This window comes from Pristis pectinata, chromosome 3 (assembly GCF_009764475.1).
Source record: "Pristis pectinata isolate sPriPec2 chromosome 3, sPriPec2.1.pri, whole genome shotgun sequence".
In the NCBI taxonomy this organism is placed as follows: domain Eukaryota; kingdom Metazoa; phylum Chordata; class Chondrichthyes; order Rhinopristiformes; family Pristidae; genus Pristis; species Pristis pectinata.
Genome location: NC_067407.1, coordinates 64,447,405 through 64,474,160, shown reverse-complemented (window position 1 = coordinate 64,474,160; position 26,756 = coordinate 64,447,405). Strand labels below are relative to the sequence as shown.

At 44.9% G+C, this 26,756-nt stretch overlaps 1 protein-coding gene across 3 annotated transcripts in view; it reads right to left on the bottom strand.

Moving 5' to 3' along the window:
• The window catches only part of LOC127568211 (LIM homeobox transcription factor 1-alpha-like), a 260,903-nt gene that overhangs the window by 12,052 nt on the left and 222,095 nt on the right, over positions 1 to 26,756 (bottom strand). For all 3 annotated transcript variants that reach the window (XM_052011693.1, XM_052011691.1, XM_052011692.1), the window contains one exon: positions 14,825 to 14,994. In XM_052011693.1, coding sequence (XP_051867653.1) covers positions 14,825 to 14,994 — 170 coding nt within the window. The remainder of the gene's footprint in view (positions 1 to 14,824; positions 14,995 to 26,756) is intronic.

Sequence of the window (26,756 nt, the reverse complement as noted above, 5' to 3'; positions counted from 1 at the left end):
GCAACATCCTGGTAAATCTCCTCTGCACCCTCTTTAAAGCTTCCACATCCTTCCTATAATGAGGCAACCAGAACTGGACACAATAGGCCAAGTGCGGTCTAACCAGAGTTCTATAGAGCTGCAACATCACTTCGCGGCCCTTGAACTCAATACACCGCCTAATGAAGGCCAACACTCCATATGCGTTCTTAACAACCCTATCGACCTGCATAGCAACCTTGAGGGATCTATGGACGTGGACCCCAAGGTCCCTCTGTTCCTCCACACTGCTAAGAGTCCTGTCATTAACCTTGTATTCTGCCTTCAAATTCGATCTCCCAAAGTGTATCATTTCACACTTATCCGGGTTGAACTCCATCTGTCACTTTAGGTTAATTGGCTGCTGTTAATTGCCCCTAGTGTTTTGGTGAGTGATAGAATCTGGGCGGAGTTGATGGAAATGTGGGGAGAATAAAAATGGGATTGGTGTAGGATTGGTGTAGATGAGTCATTAATGGTCGGCCTGGACTCGATGGGCCAAAGGGCCTCTTTCCTTCTTGCATGACTCTGTGACTGTGTAACTGTGTGCAGTGCCCCGGCTACAACCAAACTGGTGTGGTACATGCAAGCAACGCACAAGATGCTGGATGAACTCAGCCAGTCAGGCAGCATCTATGGAGGGAAATGGGCAGTCGATGTTTCGTGTTGACACCCTTCATTATGTCCAGATGAAGGGTCTCGACCTGAAACATCAACTGTCCATTTCCCTCCACAGATGCTGCCTGACCCGCTGAGTTCCTCCAGCGATTTGTTTTTTTTGCTCCAGATTCCAGCATCTGCAGTCCCTTGTATCTCTGGTGTTTTATATGGTTCTCCACAACCTCCTCGCTATTGTGCTCCATGCCTCTGTGTCCACTCTGTCCACAGTGTCCACTCTGCCTTGTTTACCCCTGCCTTCAGCGATCAATGGAAGTCCACTCCTGGATCCCCCTGTTCCTCTACACTCCTCAGTATCCTGCCATTATCCCTGGATTTCTCGCCCTTCCCACATGCATCACCTCACACTTCTTCAGCCTGAATTCCATTTGTCAACTCCCTGCCCACCTGATTGTCCATTGAGACCTCCATCAGTCCTCCTCATTCCAACCACACTGCCAGTTTGCGAGTTTTCTTAACCACAGCTCAAACTCTTGTTGCTACAGCTCTCCCTTGGCTAAGAAAGATTCATTTAACAAAACTTCCTGACAAGCAACAGCTTTTATTTAATGTAATTTATCACTTAACAAAGGTTGGGGAATGCATTTGGTAACTGTCTTTCAAACTCAAATTAACATTTGACAGTCTTTCTGATCTGTTAATGGGAAGGAGTCTGTGAAATAAAATGGGGATAAAAAAACCCTCTTGAGCACCTTCACTCTTGCATATGGCATCAATAGCCTTTGGATGAATGATTGTATGTTTCAGCTTGTCAAAAACAAGCGTGGTTTGCTTTTGATTTATAGATCCATAGAGTCATAGACTCACACAGCACGGAAACAGGACCTTCGGCCCAACTCATCCATGCCAACCAAGATGCCTACCTAAGATAGTCCATATAGTCTGTGTTTGGCCCACATCCCTCTAAACCCTTCCTATCCATGTACCTGTCCAAGTGTCTTTTAAATGTTGTTAATTTACCTGCCTCAACCACTTCCTCTGGCAGCTCATTCCATATACGGACCACCCTCTGTGTGAAAAACTTACCCCTTAGGTTCCCTTTAAATCATTCCCCTCTCACCTTAAACCTATGCCCTCTAGTCTGAGATTCCTCTACCCTGGAAAAACAACTGTGATCCTCTACAACTGTGATTCTCTACTTTACCTATGCCCTGCATAATTTTATAAACCTCTATTTACCTTTAGTTAGCTGTACAAAACTTTGGTTAAGCCATATTTGGAGTACTGCATGCAGTTCTGGTGACCTCATTACAGGAAAGATGTGAAGGCTTTGGAGAGGGTGCAGAAGAGGTTCACCAGGATGCTGCCTGGATTAGAGGGTATGAGCTATAAGGAGAGGTTGGACAAACTTGAGTTGTTTTTTCTGCAGCGGCAGAAGCTAAGGGGAGACCTGATAGAGGTTTATAGCATTATGAGAGGCATAGATAGAGATGATTGAACCTTTTTGCCAGGGAGGAAATGTCAAATACTACAGGGCATGTTTAAGGTGAGAGGGGGAAAGTTTAAAAGACATGTGTGAGGCAAGTTATTTTGTACACAGAGAGTGGTAGGTATCTGGAACGCACTGCCAGGGGAGGTGGTGGAAGCAGCTACAAAAGCAACATTTAAGACACATTTAGACAGACACATGAACAGGCAGGGAATTGAGGGATACAGATCACATGTAGGCAGATGTGCAGTTCAAATTGGCACCATGGTCGGCACAGACATTGTGGACCGAAGGCCCTGTTCCTGTGCTGTACCGCTTACATTCCGTACCATCCTCCAATAATTTGCTCACCACTAATACTAGCCTTTCTGACCTCTAGTACCCTTTCTATGCCTTTTAAAATAACAGAACAACATTAACCATCATCTTGTCTTCTGGCACTATGCCTTTCACCAGATAGAATTGGAAAATGATAGTCAGAATGTCATTATTTCCTTGTTTGCTTCTTTAAAGAGTCTGGGGTATATTCTCCAGGTCTGACCATTGTAGTGTATATAACTGATACAACAACACATGCACAACAATAAACACAGAAAATGCTGAATCTGCAGGAAGAGAAACAGAATTAACATTTCAGACCGAAGACCCTTCATCAGAACTGGAAAGGAGACGAAAGAAGTTCATTAAGCTGCAGGGAGAGTGGGGGAGGTGTAATGTCTCTAATAAGGTAAAACCAAGGTGACCATGGGGTAAACGAGGTTAACCAGTCCATGAGGGAATGGGAGCCATTACAGTGAGAACATGGACAAAAGAATGTGGGAGTTGTGAAATACAGAGCAGGAGGACTTAACTGACAGGTCAGGCTGGGCATGTCCTCCACTCGCAGAGAGGGAAAAAAGTAGGAAGAGAAATAAAAAGTTGTGGCCAGACCTGCTGAGTATTTCCAGCATTTTTTTGTTCTTATTTTAGATTTCCTGCACCTGCTACTTTTATTTTGATTTTCACATGCATGTACAACAGATGCATACATGCATGGAGTAGATGGAGAGACTTGAATGAGCAATACGCATGTGATTTAGCAGTTCTCCATGTCTCTGGGTGATTTATGAGATCCCTGGCACAACATGAACTAAACAATATATTACAAATTGGCAACAAGGTTGTAAACACAGGACCTCACATGCAGAAAGGAGAAGCAGACTCTGTCAAGCGGAGGGTTTCCTTGCCAGCTAGCAGTGTTGGGGACCACAGTAACACTCCTGCAGCATTGCTAAGAAGAGCAGCGGGAGCGGCTAACCCTCGTATCAACTACGGTCATGGAAGTATGAGCTGTAATGTTTGTAACATTGGCTGTGAACAATGATTGTTACTTTAGGACCTGAATCCTTTAAGGATTTATCATGGGACTGACTATCTTTTGGGTTTCAGCAAGTTTTTTTTGTAGACACAAAGAAAATCAGAGGAGTAAGCCATTCAGCCCTTTCAGCCTGTTCTTTCATTCAATGGCTGTATCTCAATAATGCCTATCACTCATTCCCACTCTCCCCCCATACACGTTGATGCCTTCTGTGCTTAGAAATCTATCCGTCTCCTTCTTAATTAGATTCAGTGATTTGCAATCCACAGACTTGTTTGGCAGAGAGCTCCACAGGCTCACTTGGTGAAATTTCTCCTAATCTCAGTCCTAAGTGTCATACCCTGCATCCTGTGACTGTGACCCCTGGTCTAGATACCGCCAGCCAGGGAAAAATTCTCCCCACATCCAATCTGTCAAGCCCTGTCAGAACAACGATGTTTGCACCATTCTGCTGTTTTGCACTCATTGTTGTATTTATTGTTACTATTTATCTTACTCCATGAGCTTCATGCAAACAAGGAATTTCATTGCACCCTGGTGTATATGACAATAAACATCTAATCTAATCAAATTTTGTGCATTTCAGTGAGATCTCTGTCATTCTTCTGAACTCTAGTGAACACACTTAATCTCTTTCACAGCATAGTCTTGCCATAGGGTATATCTTTATGTAGACGGTATGGAGCCCACAGCAAGTATAGCCTTTCTTAGCTAAGGAGAATAAAACGGTAGATTTCACCAAGCCACTGTCTAATTGTAATAAGACGTCCTTGTTCTTGTACATAGATCTGCCTGAATTGAAGATCAACTGCTTTAACTGCTTGCTACACCTGTATGTTTGCTTTCAGTGACAGATATACAAGAACACCTAAGTACTGACCCAGCCACATAACATTCCATCATGAGAGGGGAGACGTGTAACCAGAAGTTTGGTGGGGTGATGTTGGAGTGGAAAGCTGTATTCGGTGTGGATAGAGCACCACGATGTTTGAGCAAGCTACTGGATTAAAATGAAGGGATGTTTAAGGATTCATACGCAGGCATCAAGGGGCACAAAACTGTTAGTGGTATAAATCAACTTCCAAGCCGATCTCCAGTAAACCCAGGCCAGTGCTCTCAGCGCTGAGAACTCAGGTAGAAAAAGAGTGAAACAGACATGAGGTATTGGTGAAACTGGCTCAGAGTGAGTGGGTGACTTGTGACGGTACCTGAGGCTGTGCAAGACCAAGACCATCCAACTCCATGGTAATACAGAGTGACCTCTAAAGGGGAGGGGGATGAGGAGCAACATCCCCTACCTACATCACCAGGTCTATGCACTGAGCTGGCAGTAGTGAAGACTCTCCCTGAACTGGATCTGTCCCCGCTCAACATTGCTGAAGAGAATCAACACCACGTGATTGTTAACACCCCACATGGGGTTGAACTTGTGCACCAAGTTGCTGTCTGGGGTAAAATCACCACCTAATGTATTCCGAGCAGCAAAAGATGAGATGCAGTGAGAGATCCGGCACAGCCATAAGTCAGGGAACCATTCCAATTGGAACATCCACAGAAATTGAAAATGTCCAGATACCTGAGGAAGTGTTGGGACAATGACCTCAACACAACGTGAAGTTCAAGTAGAGCCAATGTGCTTTGTGCAGAAGGAAGTGATGTACTCAAGATAAATGTGTGTTTACAAGGTCAGTACATCAACATAAACATTGACCAACATGAACGTTGATCAGCACAATACATCATAGGCACATCCCTTCCAATCATCGGAAATATCTACAGGAGGCACTGCCTCAAGAAGGTAACACCTATCATCAAAGATCCCCATCTTCCGGGCCATTCCAGCTTCTCACAGCTACCATTGGGCAGGAGGTACAGAAGCCTGAAGTCCCACACCACCGGGTTCAAGAACAGCTGCTTCCCCTCAACCATTCGGTTCTTGAACCAACCTGCGCAACCCTAATCACTACTTCAGCATAGCAACACCATGACAACTTTAACTACTTTACACTACAATGTGTTTTTATTGTTCTAATTGCGTTCTTTCTTGTATAATTTTGTAAATTTTATGTTTTTCTTGTGAATGTTGTGTCTCTAATGCTATGTGTCTGTGATGCTGCCGCAAGTAAGTTTTTCATTGCACCTGTGCATACATGGACTTATGTAGATGACAATAAATTCCACTTTCAACTTTTGACACAGCAGCAGATCATTCAGTTAGGGCCAGAATATGGATCTAAATCAGTTTAGCCAAGTACCACCAATAAAGAATACAGTGAACTTGAAAACATAGGCAAAGTACTGATGACTTTGGGGCAGATGAAGTGTATAGAAGGTCACAGGTAGAAATATCAATGATTGTAGTTGATCAATGATGGACAAAGATTGCCTCAGAGAACTGAAAGCAGAGTGGAAAAAGATGTTCAACATGGATGTTTATAAGTCAAACCTATTGGGAAAATATTCCAAAATCTTTTTAAAGATTTTGCATGCATATTATAAGTCACAATTCTCCATACTCCTACTAAGCCAGGTACAAACAGGTTGACTGTAAGCCACATGTGTTGAAGAACCAGGTCAGAATCAGAATCAGGTTTATCATCACTGACTTATATGTCGTGAACTTTGCTGTTTTGCGGCAGCAGTACAACGCAAAGGCATGAAATTACTGCAAATTATTAAATGGATAGATAGATAGATAGATAGATAGATAGATAGATAGATAGATAGATAGATAGATAGATAGATAGATAGATAGATAGATAGATAGATTAGATAGATAGATAGATAGATAGATAGATAGATAGATAGATAGATAGATAGATAGATAGATAGATAGATAGATAGATAGATAGATAGATAGATAGATAGATAGTGTAGAAAAGGGAATAACAATGTAATGTTCATGGGTTCATGGACTGTTCAGAAATCTGATGGCGGAGGGGAAGAAGCTGTTCCTAAATCATTGATTGTGGGTCTTAAGGCTGCTGTACCTCCTCCCCGGTGGTAGTAACGAGCAGAGGGTATGCCCTGGATGGTGAGGGTCCTTAGTGATGGATGCCATCCTTTTGAAGCACCGCCTGTTGATGATGTCCTCGATGATGGGGAGCGTTGTGCCCGTGATGGAGCTGGCTGAGTCTACAACACTCTGCAGCCTCTTTCGATCTTGTGCATTGGAGCCTCCGTACCAGGTGGTGATGCAACCAATCAGAATGCTCTCTACCGTACATCTATAGAAATTTGCAAGAGTCTTTGGTGACATACCGAATCCCCTCAAACTCTCCTAATGAAATAGAGCCGCTGGCATGATTGCATCAATGTGTTGGGCCCGGGATAGATTCTCTGAGATGTTGACAACCAGGAACTCGAAGCTGCTCACCCTTTCCAGCACTGACCCCTCAATGAGGACTGGTGTGTGTTCTCCTGACCTTCCCTTCCTGAATTCTATAATCAGTTCCTTGGTCTTGCTGACCAGGTGGGGAAAGAGTTAGATTAATTAGAATAAAGTGGAGCTAAAGTGAAGGCAAACCGGGATGACTGGGCAACACCAACTGCAGTCGTATCTAATGTGAATCGGACTCTTTGATTATGTGGTGCCTACATGGCAACATTAAACCAGGCAGCTGATGATGAGTAATAGCAACTGCTTACTTTGCAGGATCTGGGAGGAACCAAAGTTTTCACCAGACCGGATCTTTTACAGGTATGTGCCCAATTGACAGTGGATAAGTCAGAAATATTTGATTAGTTTTATCCAAAAGAGTCTTCTACTTAAAATTACCTCATGTTATGAAGTCATTACTGAAAGTTTTTCAAGCTACAATAGGCAAGGAACTATAAGGTACAGATCACCATTTACTCAAGATGATGTGCTAATTGCTACAAGTAGAAAAGAAAATCTTTGAATATTGTAAGTATTCAGACACACAAACATAATGCAAAACTCAAAGGAAGTATATATGCATTCAAACAGGGAGAGGCTATTTCTCCTGGGCTAACATTAGATGCAAATTGATTACAAACAACCCAAAGAGGGAAGTAGTCCTGAAGGCAGCGAAACCTAACAACATTGCAGATTTCAGATCCAAAAGATAGTGAGATTAAACGTAATATCAGACAATGGAGACGCAGGAGACTGCAGATGCTGGAGCCTGGAGCAACAAACAGTCCACCAGAGGAACCCAGTGGGTCAAGCAGCATCTGTGGGAGCAAAGGAATTGTCAATGTTTCAGGTTGAAACCCTGCATCAGGACCGAAATGTCGACACATCTTTCCTTCCCACAGATGCTGCCCCAACAACCAGGAGGTTGTTGGTTGCTCCATAATATCAGACAATACTGGAAATACTCAGCAGTCAGCCAGCATCTGTGAAGAGAGAAACACTTTGGCCTGATGATCAGAACCAGGAAATTAGAAAAGAAGCACATTTTAAGTTGCAAAGAAGAGAGAGGGTGCAGAGAACAAAAGGAATGTCCGTGATAGGATGGAGACCAAGAGAGACTGGTGGTGTCGGCTGAGACAGGGTGGTGAAGGTTTGTTGATCACACCTGACCTTCTGAAGGAGGTGTAAGTAGAGGGAGGTGAAAGAGGACAAGGGAGAGAGGGAAATCCTGGTCCAGTGAGACACAGAAAGTAGCAGCTACTGGAAATCTGAAATAAAAGAAAATGTGGGAAATACGCAGCAGAGATGAAACATATTAGCTCCTGTATTTTAACTGAGTTTTCTATTGGAGAACTGAGATCCATGGATCCAGGGGTTGCAAAAAGAAGTAGTCTCAGAAAAAGGTGCTCAGTTGGGTTCATTTTCTTTTGAGAACTTTATGAAAGAAAATGATATTAAATACTTGCTAACATCACCGCGTCATCCAGTGTCAAATGATGGAGTGGAGATATCAATGAGAGTTACTAATGAAGCACTTAAGAAACAGAACACACACACACAGACACACACACACACACACACACACACACACACACACACACACACACACATACATACACACATACACACACACACATACACACACACACATACCCACACACACAGACACACACAGACACACACACACATACACACAGACACATACCCACACACACAGACACACACACATACACACACAGACGCATACACACACAGACACATACCCACACACACAGACACACAGACACACACACATACACACACACAGACACACATACACATACACACAGACACATACCCACACACACAGACGCACACACATATACACACAGACACATACCCACGCACACAGACACAGACACATACACACACAGACACATACACAGATGCATACACACAGACACAGATGTATACACACACACACACACATACATACAGACACATACCACAGACACACAGATACACACACATACACAGACACAGACACACATACACATACACACAGACACATACCCACACACACAGACACACGCACATATACACACAGACACGTACCCACGCACACAGACACATACACACACAGATGCATACACACAGACACAGATGTATACACACACACACACACACACACACACACATACATACAGACACATACCACAGACACACAGACACACACACATGCACACACACAGATACATACACACAGACACATATACACACATACATACACACATTTTGTGGCACTGTGACTGACTCTGAGGTTCAGAGGGAAAGGGTGCAGTCAGACAGGGCAATAATGATATGAGACTCGATAGTGAGAGGGGCAGACAGGAGATTCTATGACTGCAGAAGAGACACCAGGATGGTGTATTGCGTCCTGGGTGCCAGGGTCAAGAATGTCTCTGAGTAGCTGCAGAAAATTCTCAAGCGGTAGGGTGAACAGCCAGAGGTCGTTGTACATGCTGGTACAAAGGACATAGGTAGAACAAGGGCTAATGTTCTGCAGAATGAGTAGGGAGTTAGATAAGAAGTTAAAATGCAGGACCTTGAGAGTAGGAATCTCCGGATTACTCCCAGTGCCACGTGCTAGTGAGTTCAGGGATAGTAAGGTAGGCCAGATGAATGCGTGGCTGAAGAGCTGGTGCACAGGGCAGGGATTCAGGTTCTTGGACCAGTGGGATCTCTTCTGGGGTAGAGGCGACCTGTACAAGAGGGAGGGGATGCACTTAAACCAAAGAGGGGCAAGTATCTTTGCAGGGGAATTTGTCTTTGCCACCAAAGAGGGTTTAAACTAGATTGGCAGAGGGGTGGAACTTGAGAGAGCAAAGTCAGTGAGAAGACAGGTGCAGCAACCAAAGGGTGTAAGCCTACCAATCAGGATAGTCATGTTTACAGTAAAAGGGCAGATAGGACCATTGCTTTAAATTGCATCTATTTCAATGCATGTAGCTTAACAGGTAAGGCTGACAAACTGAGGGCGTGGATTGCCTCTTGGGACTGGGATATTGTGGCCATAACAAACACATGGCTGAGAGAAGGGCAGGACTAGCAGCTCAATATTCCAGGATACCAATGCTTTAGGCGTGACAGAGGAACAGGTAAGAGTGGAGGCAATGTTGTCTTTGTGATATGGGAGGACATAACAGCAGTGCTTAGAGAGGATATTCTTGAGGGATCATCTAATGAAGCCATTTGGTTAGAACTTAGAAATAAGAAAGGATGGTCACCTTGGTAGGGCTCTATTATAGACATCCCCCCCAATAGTCAGCGGGAACATGAGGAGCAGATGTGTCGAGAAATTGCACATAGGTGTGAGAATAGTGGGGTAGTGCGAGTGGAAGATTTCAATTTTCCCGGTATCGACTGGGCCACCCAGAGTGCAAAGGGCCTGAATGGGGCAGAATTTGTGCTATGCATCCAAGATGATTTCCTCATGCAATATATAGAGGAACCTACTTAAGGAGGAGCAATACTGGACCTCCTCTTAGGGAACGAGGTGGGACAAGTAACTGAAGTAGCAGTTGGGGAGTACTTTGAGTCCAGTGACCACAATTCTATTAGTTTTTAAATGGTTATGGAAAAAGATAGAACAGGTCCACAGGTTGAAGTCCTGAACAGGAGCAGGGCCAACTTTGAGGGCATTAGGCAGGATCTAGCTGGGGTCAACGGGGTGACTCTATTTAAAGACAAAGGAACAGTTGGCAAGTGGGAGGCTTTTGAAAGGGTCATATCAAAAGTCCAGGGGCAGCACATTCCTGATAGGGCGAAGGGTCAACATAGCAAGTTCAGGGAACTCTGGCTGACGTGAGATATCGAGGCTCTGGTCAGGAAAAAGGAAGCGTACAGTACATCATGTTTAGACAACTGGGTACAAATGAATCCCTCGACGAACATAAAAAGTTTAAGACCAGCCTTAAGAGGGAAATCAGGAGGGTAAAAAGAGGGTATGAGATGGATTTGGCAGGCAGGGTTAAAGATAACCCCAAGTAGTTCTCCTGTTATATTAACAGTAAAAGGGTGACTAGGGAGAGACCAGGTCCTCTTAAAGACCATCAGGGCTGTGTATGTGTGGAGCCCCAGCAGATGGCCAAGATTTTTAATGTCTATTTCTCTTCTGTGTTTACTAAGGAGAATATCATGGATGCCAGAGAAATGAGGGTAATAAGTATTGAGGTCTTGGATCTTATGCTTATTACAAGGAAGGAGGTATTTGCAGCCTTGAAGCGCATTAAGGCGGGCAAATCCCCAGGGCCTGACCAAGTGCATCCCCGGACCTTATGGGACGCCAGGGAAGAAATCGCGGAGGCCCTTGTAGAGATATTTGCTTCGTCATTAGCCATTGGTGAAGTTCCAGAGGACTGGAAGGTGGCTAATGTTGTTCCATTGTTCAAGAAGGGTAGCAAGAACAGGCCAGAGAACTACAGGCTGGTGAGCCTGACATCAGTTGTAGGGAAGTTACTGGAGGGGATTCTGAGGGACAAGATCTACCATCACTTAGATAGTCAAGGCCTGATCAGCAATAGTCAGCAAGGTTTTGTGCGTGTGCATGTCTGACAAATCTTTTGGAGTTTTTTGAAGAGGTAACAATGAAAGTAGTGCTGTGGATGTTGTCTACATCGACTTTAGTAAGGCCTTTGACACGGTCCCACATGGCAGGCTGATCTGGAAGGTTAGGTCACATGGGATTCAGAAGGAGCTCGCGAGGTGAATTCAGAATTGGCTTGATGACAGGAAGCAGAGGGTGATGGTTGAAGGTCGATTCTCTGAATGGAGGCCTGTGACAAGTGGGGTGCTCCAGGGGTCAGTGTTGGGAGCTCTATTATTCATTATTTATATAAATGATTTGGATATGAATGTCCATGGCACAATTAGCAAGTTTGCTGATGATGCTAAATTAGGGGGTCTTATTGATAGTGAAGCAGGTTACAGTGAATTGCAAAGGTTACAATGAATTGCAAAGAGATCTTGATCATTTAGGGAGATGGGCTGTGGAATGCATGGAGGAGAGGGGCTTGGAGGGTTATGGGCCAAATGCAGGCAACTGGGACTAGCAGGGAGGATACTGTGGTTGGCATGGGCCAGTTGGGCCAAAGGGCCTGTTTTCGTGCTGTATTACTCTATGGCTCTATGACATTCACACATCACACATACCACAAACACACACACACACACACACACACACACATATGTAAAGATACGCACACACAAATACACACACATACACATGCATACTACACACACACCCATACATTCACACACAGAGAAAAACACCACACACATTCCCACTCATACACACATACACCCACACTCAGACACCACACACATACACATGCATACACATACATAAACACACATACATTCATGCACACACACACCACACACACTCCTACTCACAACCATACACACACACACACACACACACACACACACACACACACACACACACACACACACACACACACACACACAAAAACACACACAAATAGGAGCAGGAGTAGGCCACTCGGCTCCTCAAGCCTGCCCCACCATTCAATATGATCGTGGCTGATCTACCCCAGATCTCAATTCCTTCTCTGTGCCAGATCCACAACACCCGCAATCCCCCCAATCCCACAATGTTTCAAAAATGTATCTACTTCCACTTTAAATACTTGTGATGGCATTACGAGAGTGCTTAACTTTAACAATGACGCATTAATCAGCAAACTTTTCTCTGTTACTGAACAAGGAGTGATATAACTTTCCACAACCAGTTATACTCTTGCTGACTTACTAATCTGTACAAGACCCAGAACGGAACTGAGCTCTGTTTGGCCAAACCTTCAGAAGAAAGTAGAAGAGACACACATGAGACAGAAGGGAAATTATGACTCAAAGCAGGAAGAGAAAGGTTTAAACCTGTATGATAGGGTTTGTGCATTAACGCCACTCAAACAACTTGATTTTTGGGAGTGGGATATTGAAGCGATAATTGAAGAGATGTCTTGAGAAGACAGGAGATAGGATTAGAAGTGACACATAAATCGCATAATTCCAACAAAAGATGTACTAGAGATTAACAAAATGTTCTGTGATTATGAGTGCATTCCAAGTGTTGATCCAGCAGGAACAGGAAGAATCAGCACATGATTCTACTGAATTGAGTCAAGGTGACACCCTCCTTAGGATAAGAAGTGGATACGACACCAACAATGCAAGTTCCTCTGAGAAGATCAAAGATTTGGAAAGCCTGCCCATAGATGAAACTTACAAATAATGTGAATCACTTTTTCTTTTAAAACTGGGAAAGCAGTGTAGCGTGTATTCATGAGCGTCATGTACATACAGTAAGTGCTCGCGTGTGCAGAGTGGTTGGAGAGAGTGAAGTAGACAAGTTGTGTCTCTGGATCTCTTGGTGATCTGTTATATTCCTGGCACTGGGCACCAGTAGAATTAGAACCCACATATACGTTCGAGTGACTTATCCATTATTAAAGATGCCAGACCTCAAAATATTTCCTTTCCACACTCATCAATTCCAATATTTGACACATTTTCTCTTTAACATTGGCATCAGTGTTCTCCCCTTTCTGTAGAGTATTCAGTTACAACCACAACCCGCCTCCACACCCAGGTTATCTTCATAATCTCTAAGAGATCCTACACTTTGCTTTATTACCTCGTTCATGTACCTAATGTTTTCCTTCATCTTACCTGTCAGTGTCTTTTCTTGCACTCCCTTTGCATTTTTCATTTCCTTTCTAATTTCATTCTTACATCCTGCACTACTCCATGTTTTCAGTATTTTTGCACTCCCCAGCCTCAACTGTCCCCACCCTCCACACTTCCACTTCCCCCACACCGCCCCCCCCCCCCCCCCACTACCCTACTGCAAACCCACAGCTAGCCCAGACCCAAACTGGTGGACATGGTTTCATTCTTACTGCTCTGATTGCCAGCTCAGGCTGCTCCTTTGTAAGTTGAGCCGGCCAAACTCACTTTGATCGCCAGAGGTCAACCAAAGCCTCAGCCAAGAGGAGAGGCTGTCTTGTGAGTAGGATAAGGTCTTCCTTTCTATGCTGGAAGATTCTGGCACATGCTGGCACATTGTTAACTGGCATCTTCCAGTGGAGAAAGGACCCCAGAGGGTGATATCTGGGCAACAGTGAGGAAACCCCTGGCTGTTATTAGGACAGTGCTGAGGGAGCTTCTGGGTCAGTATTGGGGCAGTGCTGAGGGAGCTCCCAGGTCAATATGGGGACAGTGCTGAGGAAGCACCCAGGTCAACATCAGGGCAGTGCTGAAGGAGCACTCTGGTCGACATCGGGACAGTGCTGAGGGAGCACCCTAGTCAATATGGGGGCAGTGCTGCGGGAGAACTCTGGTCAAGATGGGGACAGCGCTGAGGGAGCACCCTGATCAATATGGGGGCAGTGCTGCGGGAGGTCCCTGGTCAATATGTGGTTAACTAACATACCTGAGAGACTAGCTCCGAACAGGTCTGGCATGCCCTGCAGAACCAAGCTTTGGATGTGCAATGAAAATTGTTCCGGGGAAGCCTTTGGCGATACCTTCTGCACAAGGTGGCTAGGAGACAAAGTGATGCCAGCCCCAACCTCCCCCTCCATCATAACACGTCCTCTCGGGACCCAGAGCTGGGCAGGCTGAGCTGGGTCCTTGGGCTACATGAGGAACCATTGATGCTGAAGGAGCAATGTGGTTCAATGAGTGCTTCCAGCATGGAGACAAGTGTCTAATTGGTCAGCCCCATCAATGGGATACTTCCTTCCACTCCTACCCTCAATACTCTGCCCTCTCCCTCTGCCTGTGACTAGGCAAGCTATCCCTGGAGCATCGAATGCTTCCTGCAGCAACCCGTCAGCAGATTTCGGAGGGGTGTACCTGGAGGGACAGGGGCTTCCAACCTTTCGCATGCTTCTCCTACCTTCCTGCAGGGCTTGGAAGACACTTCAAATGATGCCTTGAAGGCACGCCTCTGCTGTGTGGTGAGAATAGTCCGGGGCCTCTTGGGTCTCTTTGGGTCTTTGAAGTCTTCGCCTCCTTTGCACTGTAGCTGCCCCAGTTTGTCGGTGCAATCTTCATCATCGCTTTTAGCTGCATCGGAGGGAGAACAGGAAGGTGAAAGATCAGTAGGGAGGGTCACTCTGCAGGTGTAGAAATCTCCATTTATTTCCATAATTCATGATATATATGGTAGTCATCTCATTCCTGAGCACAGACTCAACCTCAGGGTCACTCCCACAAAACAGACTCAATCTCACCCCGGACACATTGGGACATCCCAGGGTAAACCTGTAGTGATCAGAAGACCCCTTTTACTTAGAACATTAGATTTAGTACTGAACAACTATGACCAAGTGTCATGTTTATTTCTCATGCAGAGTTCCCTGATTTCGAGTCATAGAGTTATACACCAATGAAACAGGCCCTTCAGCCCACCAAGTCCACATCCACCATTATCCACCAATCCTATTTTATTCTCCCCACACTCCCATCAACTCCCCCTAGACTCTACCATTCAACAACACTCTAGAGGCAATTTACAGCAGCCAATTAACCTACCAACCCGCACATCACTGGGATATGGGAGGAAAACGGAGCACCTGATGGATACCAACGTGGTCACAGGGAGAACGTGCAGACTCCACACACATAGCGCCCGAGGTAAGGATCGAACCTGGGTCTCTGGTGCTATAACACTGTGGCTCTACTAGCCATGCCACTGTGCCATCCATTTATAGGAGCCTGTTTTATCCAGGAGGGTCTAGCTGATTCAACCTAGACGTGGCAATATCAGGGTGGAATTTAATACAATGAAGCTAGCTGACAATCTGTTTTACATCTCCCTATCTTTCATTTCCAGAAACAGTCATGAGAGGGCTGGAATTTCTTTGGACACCTAATGCAGCCATTCTTGTAACTCCATTTCACATCACATACCCCTTCCCATTCTACATAGTCCAGAAATGCAATCTGTAGAATAATGTTTTTTGTAGAAACAATACTATTACTGGTAGAAGTGGCACTACTTTAAGCAAATTGAATACATATGTAATTTGCTTTACTACTAAACCATTAGATAGGTAGTAGTTAATTGACATTTAGCATTCATTATTGAAACTTGGATCAGATTTTCTAAACTGGAAAGAGTGCAGAGAAGATTTATGAGGATGTTGCCAGGACTAGAGGGCCTGAGTTATAGGGAGAGGTTGGCCAGGTTAAGTCTTTATTCCTTGGAACATAAGAGAATGATGGGTGACCTTATAGAAGCGGCAGAGATAAGGTGGATGGTAACGGTCTTTTTCCCAGGGTAGGGGAGTCCTAAACTAGGGGGCATATACTTAGGGTGAGAGGGGAATGATTTAAAAGGGACCTGAGGGGCAACTTTTCCACGCAGAGGGTGGTGAGTATATGGAACGAGCTGCCAGGGGAAGTATTGAGGCAGGTACAGTGGTATCATTTAAGAAGCACTTGGATAGGTACATGGAGAGGCAGGGCTTGGTGGGATATGGGCCGAACGTAGGAATTTGGGTGGGCACCATGGTCAGCATGGACTGGTTGGGCCAAAGGGCCTGTATCCATGCTGTATTGCTTTATGACTCTATGCTAAGGTGGGTGCTTACTGCCCCCACAGAAAGGAGGTGTGGGAAATTCATATCCCAAGAACAAAACCCAACAGTTGGCTTTGGTTCCAGACGTCCTTGTTCGGACCTTTGTGAATGCAGTCATTGATATCCAACAGAAAAGACAGGCAGGACTTGGACCAGGAAGTGGACAAGGTTGCCAGCGCTCCAGAGGCTGAAGATTTACCACCAGGATCCATCCATGGGAGGATGAAAAGTCATAGAATCACTAAAAGAACAGTTTTATTTCCCCCTTTATTATTATATGTATGTATTACTTCAAAAAATAAAGATGTGATAAAAGGTTGTTTAGACTAAAAATCAAGAATCATCTAATTGGCTTTTAACTGCAGATACTGGAATCTGGAGCAATAAACAATCTGCTGGAGGAATTCAGCAGGTTGAGCAGCATCTGTGGGGGGAAAGGAACTGACGACATTTCAGGTAGAAACGCTATGTCAGTCCTGAAACATCGACAGTTCCTTTCCCCCTACAGATGCTGCTCAACCCACTGAGTTCCTCCAGCAGGTTGTTTGTTGCTCCAATTGTCTTTTAGATTGGCTGAGGAAGGCAAGGCCCCACAAGGATGGGCATGCAGATTGACCAATGGCCACATAGTGGGGGCGGAGCAATCGAAGTGAAGCCCCCAGGCAAACATCCAAGTAAAACCAGCTAACTTAAATGGAGACCCAAGAGACTGCAGATGCTGGAATATGGAGTAGAAACAATCTGCTGGAAGAACTCAAGTGATGCTGCGATACAGCATACAGCTAACAAGCTGTACATACAAGTGACGCAGCTAAGCTTGGATCACAGAGCTGACTTTCCACACAACACCTCACTGAGGCCTGTTTCCAAGATCTTGAAGTCAGCCAATTACCCCAACAGCCTGCAGTCAAAAATTCTTCCTCCTTTCTTATAACAAGAAATAACAAGATGAAGTTCCTGGTCTTATAATTAAGTGAAATGACAATCTCATCTATAATTATGCAATTTACCACCAGAGTTGTTCTACACATAGCTGAATGTAGCAAAGAGAAGCAGCACTACCTGGTAAGCTCAAACCTCTTACCACATCCCTACATTGTGCAAAATACCATACTCATTTGAGAGGGGCTTCTTTGGATCCTGGTCAACAGCCAGGAGGCAGCAGAGGGGAGGTAATTTAGCTTCGATCTCCTACATTTAATGAGGAGATGGAGGTGGGACCATGTAGGGTCATCTCCACCAGTTTCTTGTATTTCTGACCTATCAACTCACATGCTACCTTTCACCTCTCCGTCAATGTTCCAGCTACCCAGTGCTGTGCCCTGACATTCTTCCAGTCTTCAGGTTGACCACCACTCCTTGCAGCATTAACAAGTCTCTTTCAGTCTGACACTGTCCTTAAACTCCTTTGTTCCCCACAGGTGAATTACTTTTCACTTGGAATTTTTATTTGGCATTTTCTTTTATTGTTTATCCACGGGCAACTCTCTTAATCAAATTTTCCAATCTGTTTCAGAGAACAGGCTCCTCATACATTTAGAAATGGCTTTATTAATTTTCAAGTCATTAGGATTTTCAAGTCCACAAGGATTCTCTTGAACTTCTACAGATGCACCATAGAAAGTATTCTGACGGGTTGCATCTCAGCCTGGTACGGCAACTGCTCTGCTCTGGACCAACTAAAGCTGCAGGGAGTGGTGAACACAGCCCAGTACATCACAGGCTTGTCACTTCCTTCCATTCAGTCCATCTTTACGGTGCATTGCTTCAGGAAAGCTAACGGTAAAGGCAAAAATGGCTGCCACCCTGACCATTCCCTTTTCTTTCTTCTACTTTCTGGGAGAAGATACAGGAGCTTGAAAGCCCAGATGTCCAGACTTTAAGGGCAACTTCTTCCCGACTGCTATCAGACTCTTGAACCGATCACCTCTTTCACATCCCCTTCCCGGTGGTGCTGCCACGTTCCCATACTCTTAATTCTACCACTCTCGGTTATTCCATTATTATCACTTCAGTATTCTTTTGCAATACTTCAGTTTGCACTGCAATCTTTGCACCATTCTGCTGTTTAGTGCTCGTCGTTGTATTTATTATTACCATGTACACTGTTTACTCTGTGAGTTTCATGTGAACAAGGAATGTTGTTGCACCCTGGTGTACATGACAATAAACTAATCTAATCTAGTTGCAGGCTGAATTGTGTCCCTCTCAAACTGAGTACAGAATTCAAACATATGATAATCCTTTACCATCCAATTACTAATTATTTGTGGCTTGCTACGCCAGATCAAAACAAATTGTTTTCCTATTTGGTTTCAAGAAGTATTTTCAGGAAATTGTCCTGAATGCATTTTATGAAATTCGTCCTCCAAACTATTTTTACCAATTTAATCTGCCCGTTTTATGTGAAGCTTAAGATGTCCCAAACTATTCCATTAAGCTTGCTACAAGCTTTGTTTGTGCAGACATTCTCAAAGTAGAACTGATCCAATTATAATCTTACCCTCTCTTACTTTTTAGGTAATATATTTAAATTGAGTAGGGAAGTTGTTCCCAGCTCAGCTGTTCTTCAACATGCATCATGCAAATGGATTATTTGATTGAATGTCAAAAAACTGCAGTTGCTGCAAATCTGAAATAAAAACAGAAAATGCTGGAAATACTCAGCAAGTCAGGCAGGGTTTGTGGAAAGGAAAACAGGGCTAACATTTGAGGATAAAGATCCTGCTCTCCTGAGGAATCTTCAACCTGAAATGTTAATTATGCTTCTCTTTCCACAAATGCTGCCTGACCTGCATTTCCTGTAGATTGTCTGACTATTTCTTTCCTTGGCATTTATGGGATCTTGCTCTGCGCAGATCAGCAGCGGTCTTTCCCGTGTTATTACAGTGACTACTCTTGAAAAGCTGGCATATCCTGAGGCTGCAAAGGACGCTATCTAAATGCACTTTTCTTTTTTTTAGTTTAGTCTGATTCACACAAGCAATTCCAGCTCTGTAGGAGAGGCTGCCCGTTGCCTCTCGCTCTCTGATATCTTCCACTTTGGCACAGTGTCCAATTTCTTTCTGGTTTCCCATCTGCAAAGTGCCTTGGGGTGTTGTTCGACATTAAAGGTGGTGTACAAGATGCATCATTGCTTTGATTGTCAAATTGGAAGCCCATGAAACTGTCTCCCAGAGAGAATCTATGCCTTCAGGAGAGGAAGGAGGAGAAGTTGTGGCAAGTCATAAATCAAAGGAAGAACTGGCCTGCCAAAGGAGCTCAAGGAGGTTTAAGTGCATTAATTCTTTGATGAGTGCATGGTTGCACTTTCAATGGCTGATAAAAACTGTGGGTAACTATTTATGTAACATTTTCTGCAAATTGTGCAGTCAGGAGCCTGGGTGAAGGGTGAGTAACTTCGGAGCACCATGTGGAATGATTTGATTCTTCCCAGCCAGCTCGGAGTTTAGACGATCAGCTCCCGCCCTGTTATTAATCACCTCACGCCCTGACAGCCCTGATCCTCAGATAAAAGGAAGCCACTGCAAAACAGGCTGAAATCAAAACAGGGCTGAGAAAATAAAACCCTCCATGTATCATATTCTCGGCAATGTCACTGGGCAAGATGCCAATTACATTGCATTCACTGGCTCACCCCAGGCTCCAAGTCTCGCTGCACTTTTCCTGCTCACAGGTTTTATTTACACACCCTCCCCAGCACCCCTACCCGTCCACCAAAAAACAAAATCTACCAGGTCTTCCTTCTCCTGAAGCACTTTGTTTCTTGTCAGCCAACCGGTTCTCTGTCCATGTCCACACCTTACCACCAATCCCACCAGGTGTAAATTTGCACCCTTATGTGGGACCTCATTGAAAACTTTCTGGAAGTCCAAATGTACCACATCCTCTGGTTCTCCTGCATTTATTCTCCTGGTCATATCCTCAAAATAGTTCAGTAAGTTTGTCAAGAATGGTTTTCCTTCAGGAAATCAGTAGCAGATTGCGGGACTAGGGAGGTGTGCTGGAACAGGGAAAAAACATCTCATTCCTGGGCTTCATGAGCTCCAGTCCCTCGCTGGGCAAGCACAAGCCAGCTTTCATCCCAGGTCATTCAGATGTCTCCCTCTCGCCGAGGCAAATCCCCATCTGCAACCTCTCACCGCGGTGAGGGGTAGAGGGAGGGAGCAAGATTGTCCAGGGTTCCTGGTGCTGAGGGGTATGGAGGCGGTGATTCTGGCTGGGAGACAGATTCGTGTCCTTCCACTCTGACAGCCATGCAGAGGGGGCACAGTGGCTCAGCTGGTAGAGCCACTGCCTCACAGCTCCAGGGACCCGGGTTCAGTCCTGACCTCGGGTGCTGTCTGTGTGGAGTTTGCACGTTCTCCCTGTGACCCCACAGGTTTATTCTGGGTTCTCCGGTTTCCTCCCACGTCTCAAAACTGATAGGTTAATTGGCCATTGTAAATGACCCCTTTCAAGTAGCAAAAGAATTATAGGAGCAAGGATAGGCCATTTAATGGCTGATCATCCAAATTCAGAGACTGCAGATGCTGGGATCTGCAGTAAAAATACGACCTGCTGGCGGAACCCAGTGGGTCAGGCAGCATCCATGGAGACAAAAGGGATGGTCAACATTTCGAGACCCTGCATCAGGACTGGGAGTGTAAAAGTTTCTAAATTTAGTCCACCTGTCTCTTTATCCTTCAATCCTATGAACCACACCTGACTTCAACTGCTTTCTGTGGTAGAGAGTTCCACAGGTTCACCACCCTCTGGGTGGAGGTGTTTTTCTTTGGTCCTACATAGCTTATCCTTTGTCCTTAAACTGTGACCCATGGTCCTGAACTGCCTTCCATCAGGAGCGTCCAGTCCTGTTATGCTTTTGTAGTTTCAATGAGATCCCTTCTCCCCAGCTGCAGGGTATTGAGGAAGGATGTTCTTGCTATGGAGGGAGTTCAGCAAAGGTTCACCAGTCTGATCCCTGGGATGATAGGACGAATGTATGAAGAGAAATTGGGTCAATTAATCAATCCTTCCTCAGATACAGAGACCAGAACTACAATCAACACTCAATATGTGGTCTCACCAAGGGCCCGTGCAAGTGCAGTAAGACATCCCCATTCCTGTATCAATTCCCCCCAGTATGAAGATCAACATACCATTTGCCTCTTTCACCACCTTACCTACTCTGGACTACAGACTATCAGGTCCTGAGGATTTATCAGCCTTCACTCCCAACAACTCCCCTAACATCATTTCCCCACCAATACTGAGTTCCTTCAGCTCCTCTCTCCCTCCAAACCCTGTATTCCCCAACATTCCTGGAAGTTTATCTGCACCCTACTTTGTGAAGATGGATCGAAACGATACATTGAATTGGTTTACCATTTCATTGTTCCCTATTATAAGTTCCCCCGGTTCTGACTGTAAGGGACTTACATTTGTCTTTACCTTTTCTTTTCACATATCTTCATCAGTTTTATACTTTTCATGTTCTCTATAAGTTTACCCTCATGGTCTGTTTTCCCTTTCCTTTGTCTTCCTTTGATGAATTCGAAACTGCTCCCAATTCTCAGGTTCGCTACTTTGCTCAGGCAATTTTATATTTCTCGTCCTTGGACGTACTCCTTACCAGATGGGAATGAAGAACTTATGTTATTCAGCCATGCATCCTTTAAATACTAGCCATTCTCTGTCCACTGTCAACCCTGCAGAAACATTTCCCAATCTATCATAACCAGATCACATCTCACCTTCATAGTTTCCTTCATTTAGATTCAGCACCCTAATCTTAGAAGCAACTCTCTCAGTTTCCATATTAGTGAAGAATTCTACTAAAGATGAGTTGATTACATAAGTGGGAGAATGGGTAACAGAAATGTAGAAGGGGGGTAATGGGATTATTCTGCTATGAGTCAGTATGGGCTAGATAGGCTGAACATCCTTCTTCTGTGTTGTTATAAGATTGTACAGCACCTTGAACGCAGAACCCTGACCCAAGGCACTTTGCAGATGAGAAATGTACCAAAGGGATGATAATGACCGAGCTAGAGGCACTGGGAGCCTCTTCCAAATATCCAGAATTGTTTGTGTGAATCAGACTATATACGAAAGGTACATTTATATAGTATCATTCACAACCTCAGGAGCTTGGGGTGAAATGTTGAACCAAAGCCCTACTTGGCTTGGTGTAACATCAGTTCAGTGCCTTCACCAATATCCACATCTCAGTGGGAAAATTAACTTACCTTGCAGCTTATGGGAGCTTGCTGTGCACAAATTGCCTGCCCCTTTTCCCACATTACAGTATAGTGTTTCATTGGCTATAAAGTGCTTTGGGATGTTGCTGGAGAATTCTTGACAACAATGTTCTTTCTTTTACACAGTGTGAAGCCACGAGATGGTGTATTGGGAAGGATGCTCTTCCTGAAGAGGAGGAGAGTGAGGAAGCTTCACAGGGCTTCTGCTCAGCACTATACCAGACCTGGGAGTGGCTGTAAGTGTCACTGCGTACATCTAGCACCATTCTCCCAGTAATGACCAATGTCCCAGAAATGACTGATGGTTGAGGCAGGTAAAATAACAATTCTTAAAAGACAGTTGGACAGGTGCATGGATTGGAAAGGTTTGGAAGGTTGTGGGCCAAACAGGACAAGCTTCGATAGGGCATCTTGGTTGGCATTGACCAGTTGAACCAAAGGCCCTGTTTCCGTCCTGTATAACTCTATGACTATACCTCCTGAATGGGACAGTTCACCAAGGGATTGCCACAAAACTACCTCATCATAGTTTAGACTTGCTTCACACCCTCCCTTGTTTAAGCATGACTGCAATGTGTACTACTCCACTTCTATACTAGGTCAAAGTATTGGCCACCACAAATTTACTCCATGAAACCATCGGCTCCCTTCTCCCACCACAGTGTTCCCCATACCCTTTGCTTTGCCTCCATTGCCCAAACTACAGCCTCACATAGGTCCAATCACTCTGTGGGTGCAGGGTTCCCTTTGAGTGCCCCCCCATTTCTACAGCATCCATTGTCAGACCATCCTGAAGTCCTCCCCAAGTAATGGAGAAATCCCCATCTATGTGCCAACTATCAGTCTCAGTCCTGAAGTGAAAAAACAACTAATGTTCTCACTGACTGTAAGTTTGTGAACACACAGTGAATCGCTGTGTGCACAGCAAGATCCCATAAACAGCACCGCGACAAACGAGCAGCTAATCAAGGCCGGTGCATAAGGCTGGATGAGGCTATCAGGAGGATCACACTTGTCTGACAACCTCTTTGGTACCTGGATACACTGGGTTCAGGAACTGGGGATGTGAGCAGACTTTCCATCACACTCTTTCCTTTCTACTGTCAGTTGAGGGGGGTAGTGCACACACCAACAACAGTCAGCAGCAAGGCCGCCCAATGTTTATTTGTATTGAAGACAATTGTCGTCAGTCCCTGCTCTGGACCTGTCGAATAACATTGATGCCTCCCTCTCTCTTACCTAAGGGAGGTGAGCATTGAAGACACTGACGGAATTTCAGTTTCCTGAATGCCCAACACAATGGTCCTCACACAAGGAGCTGTAGGTTGCTAGCACCTGAGAATTTATCGAACCTCTCTCTCCCACTGAGTCTCACCCTGTCAGAGATATTCCCTTTTGATCTGTCCATCCCTTCCCACCTTCTCTGCAGCTTAAAACGAACTTACATTCTCTCTACTGCGTTAAGTGCTACACCTGCCCCTACACCTCCTCCCTCACCACCATTCAGGGCCCTAAACAGTCCTTCCAGGTGAGGCAGTCCTTCACATGTGAATCTACCGATGTCATTTATTGCATCTGGTGCTCCATGTGCGGCCTCCTCTACATTGGTGATACCCCACACAGATTGGGGGGGGGGGGGGGGGCGGGTCGCTTTCTCGAGCACCTTCGCTCCATTTGCCATAACAGCCAGAATCTCCCGGTGGTCAGCCATTTTAATTCCACTTCCCATTCCCACACCGACATATCTGCCCATGGCCTCCTCTACTGCCAAGTTGAGGCTAGACATGGATTAGAGGAACAGCACTCATATTCTGCCTTGGGAGTCTCCAACCTGACGACACAAATATAAGTTTCTCTAACTTCCGGTAACCACTCCCCTCTGTCCCTTTTTTTCCCTTATCACACTGGACCCATCACCTCATCTCTTTCCCCTCCCCCACCCTCTCGATCTGCCCATCACCCACACATTCCTCCCTCCGGTTCCCCTCCTCACCTCCTTCCCTTTATTCCATGGTCCACTATCCTCTCCTATCAGATTCCATCTTCTTCAGCCCTTTGTCACTTCCACCTATCACCTCCCAGCTTCTTGCATCATTCCCACTGTCCCCCCTCCCTCACCTGCCTATCACCCCCCTCACCTGGATCCACCCGTCACCCACCAGCTCTTGCTGTATCCCTCCCCCCCATCCCTTTATACTGGCCATCTCCCCTCTTTCTTTCCAATCCTAATGAAGGGTCTCAACCCCAAACATTGCCTGTCCATTTCCCTCCATAGGTCTGCCTGACCCTCTGAGTTCCTCCAGTATTTTGTGTCTTGCTTATGTTCTCTCTTTCCCAGGTCTGTTGAAGGGCCTTCAACCTGAAATGTTAACTGTTTCTCTTTCCACAGATGCTGCCTGACCTGCTGAGTAGTTTCCAGCATTTCCTGTTTTTATTTCAGAATTCCAACAGCTGTAGATATTTATTTCCTTCTCTCAAGTAATAACCTGCTAAATTAAACTAGTTTATGGCAAATATAACTAGCAAATTAATTTCCCATTAACTTAGTTGAGGTGATATGATTAGTTAGGAAAGATGAGCGGATATAATGATCGGACACTAGGAGTTTCATCGGAGTGTTGGGGCAAAGAGATCACAGGTGCAGGTACACAAGTCACAAAAAGGAGCAATGCCATGGATGGAGTGGATTAGGTCTCAAGGGATACTTCCAGGAGGTGGAATTGAACATTATGAAAATGTTAAGCTTCCAAAAACCTTGGATGGGCTGTACGTGGAGCACTGAACATAAGAAGACAGGAGCAGGAGTAGGCACCAGGCCCTTCAAACATGCGCCACCATTCAATATGATCATGGCTGATCTATGCTGGTCTCAACTCCTCTTCTGTGTCAGTACCCCATAACCCTCTATACCTCGATCTATCAAATATTTACCCACCTCCGTTTAAATAAGTCTAATGATCCAGTTTCTACCACCCTCCAGGGCAGAGAATTCCAAAGATTCACCGCCCTCTGCCAGAAGAAATTTCCACATATCTCAGTTTTAAATGACCAGCCCCTTATCTTATAGTTATGGGCCCTTGTTTGTCAGTTTCCCACCAGTGAAAACATCCCAACATCTACCCTGCTGAGCCCCCTTCAGATCTTATATATTTGAATAAGATCACCCCTCATTCTTCTAAATTCCAAGGAATACGGATCCAAATTATTTAGCCTCTCTTGCAGGACAACCATCTCACCCCAAGAATTAGCCTGGTGAATATCCTTTGGACTGTCTCCACTGTTACTGTATTTTTTTTAGGTAAGGGGACCAAAGCTATGCACAGTGTTCCAGATGAGGCCTCACCAACACCCTGTACAATTGCAACAAAACATCCCTAATTTTGAACTCCAACCCCTTTGCAATGAAGGCCAAAACACCATTTGCCTTCTTAACCACCTGAGCATAGTTTAGGTCTTATTACAAAGAGAATTCAGAGGGATGACGGGCTTTATTTATTGGGAAAGGATGCATGGACTGGATTGTCTTCATATGAAAGAAAAGGCCATGAGAGGTGTTTGCAATTCTGATGCGGTTCGATAGGATAGATTTGCTTGTGGGAGAGACTGAACAAGGGTCACAAAGTTAAGGTAACAATTAATAAGTCCAGTAGCATAACCGGGAGCAACTTCCCTGCCCAGAGACTGCCAAAAAGATGGAACTCACTTCTGGCTGGAGTGATTAAGGTGGATGCCATGGATACTATTTAAGGGGAAGCTGGAATAGCACCCAAGGAAGAAAGGGATGGAAGTGTATATTGTCAGGGTCAAGCATGTTGGGAAAGGCCAGTACAGTGCACAACCATCAGCAAGACATGATGGGCTGAATGGCCTGGTTTGGCATTTTACAAGCAAGGGAGTACATTTGATGATCAGTTGTTGAAGGGTAAGAATTGTTACACCCGCATCACACACAGCAGGATCCCAGAATTAGTGATGATTCAAGACATTCTACCATTGTAGATCG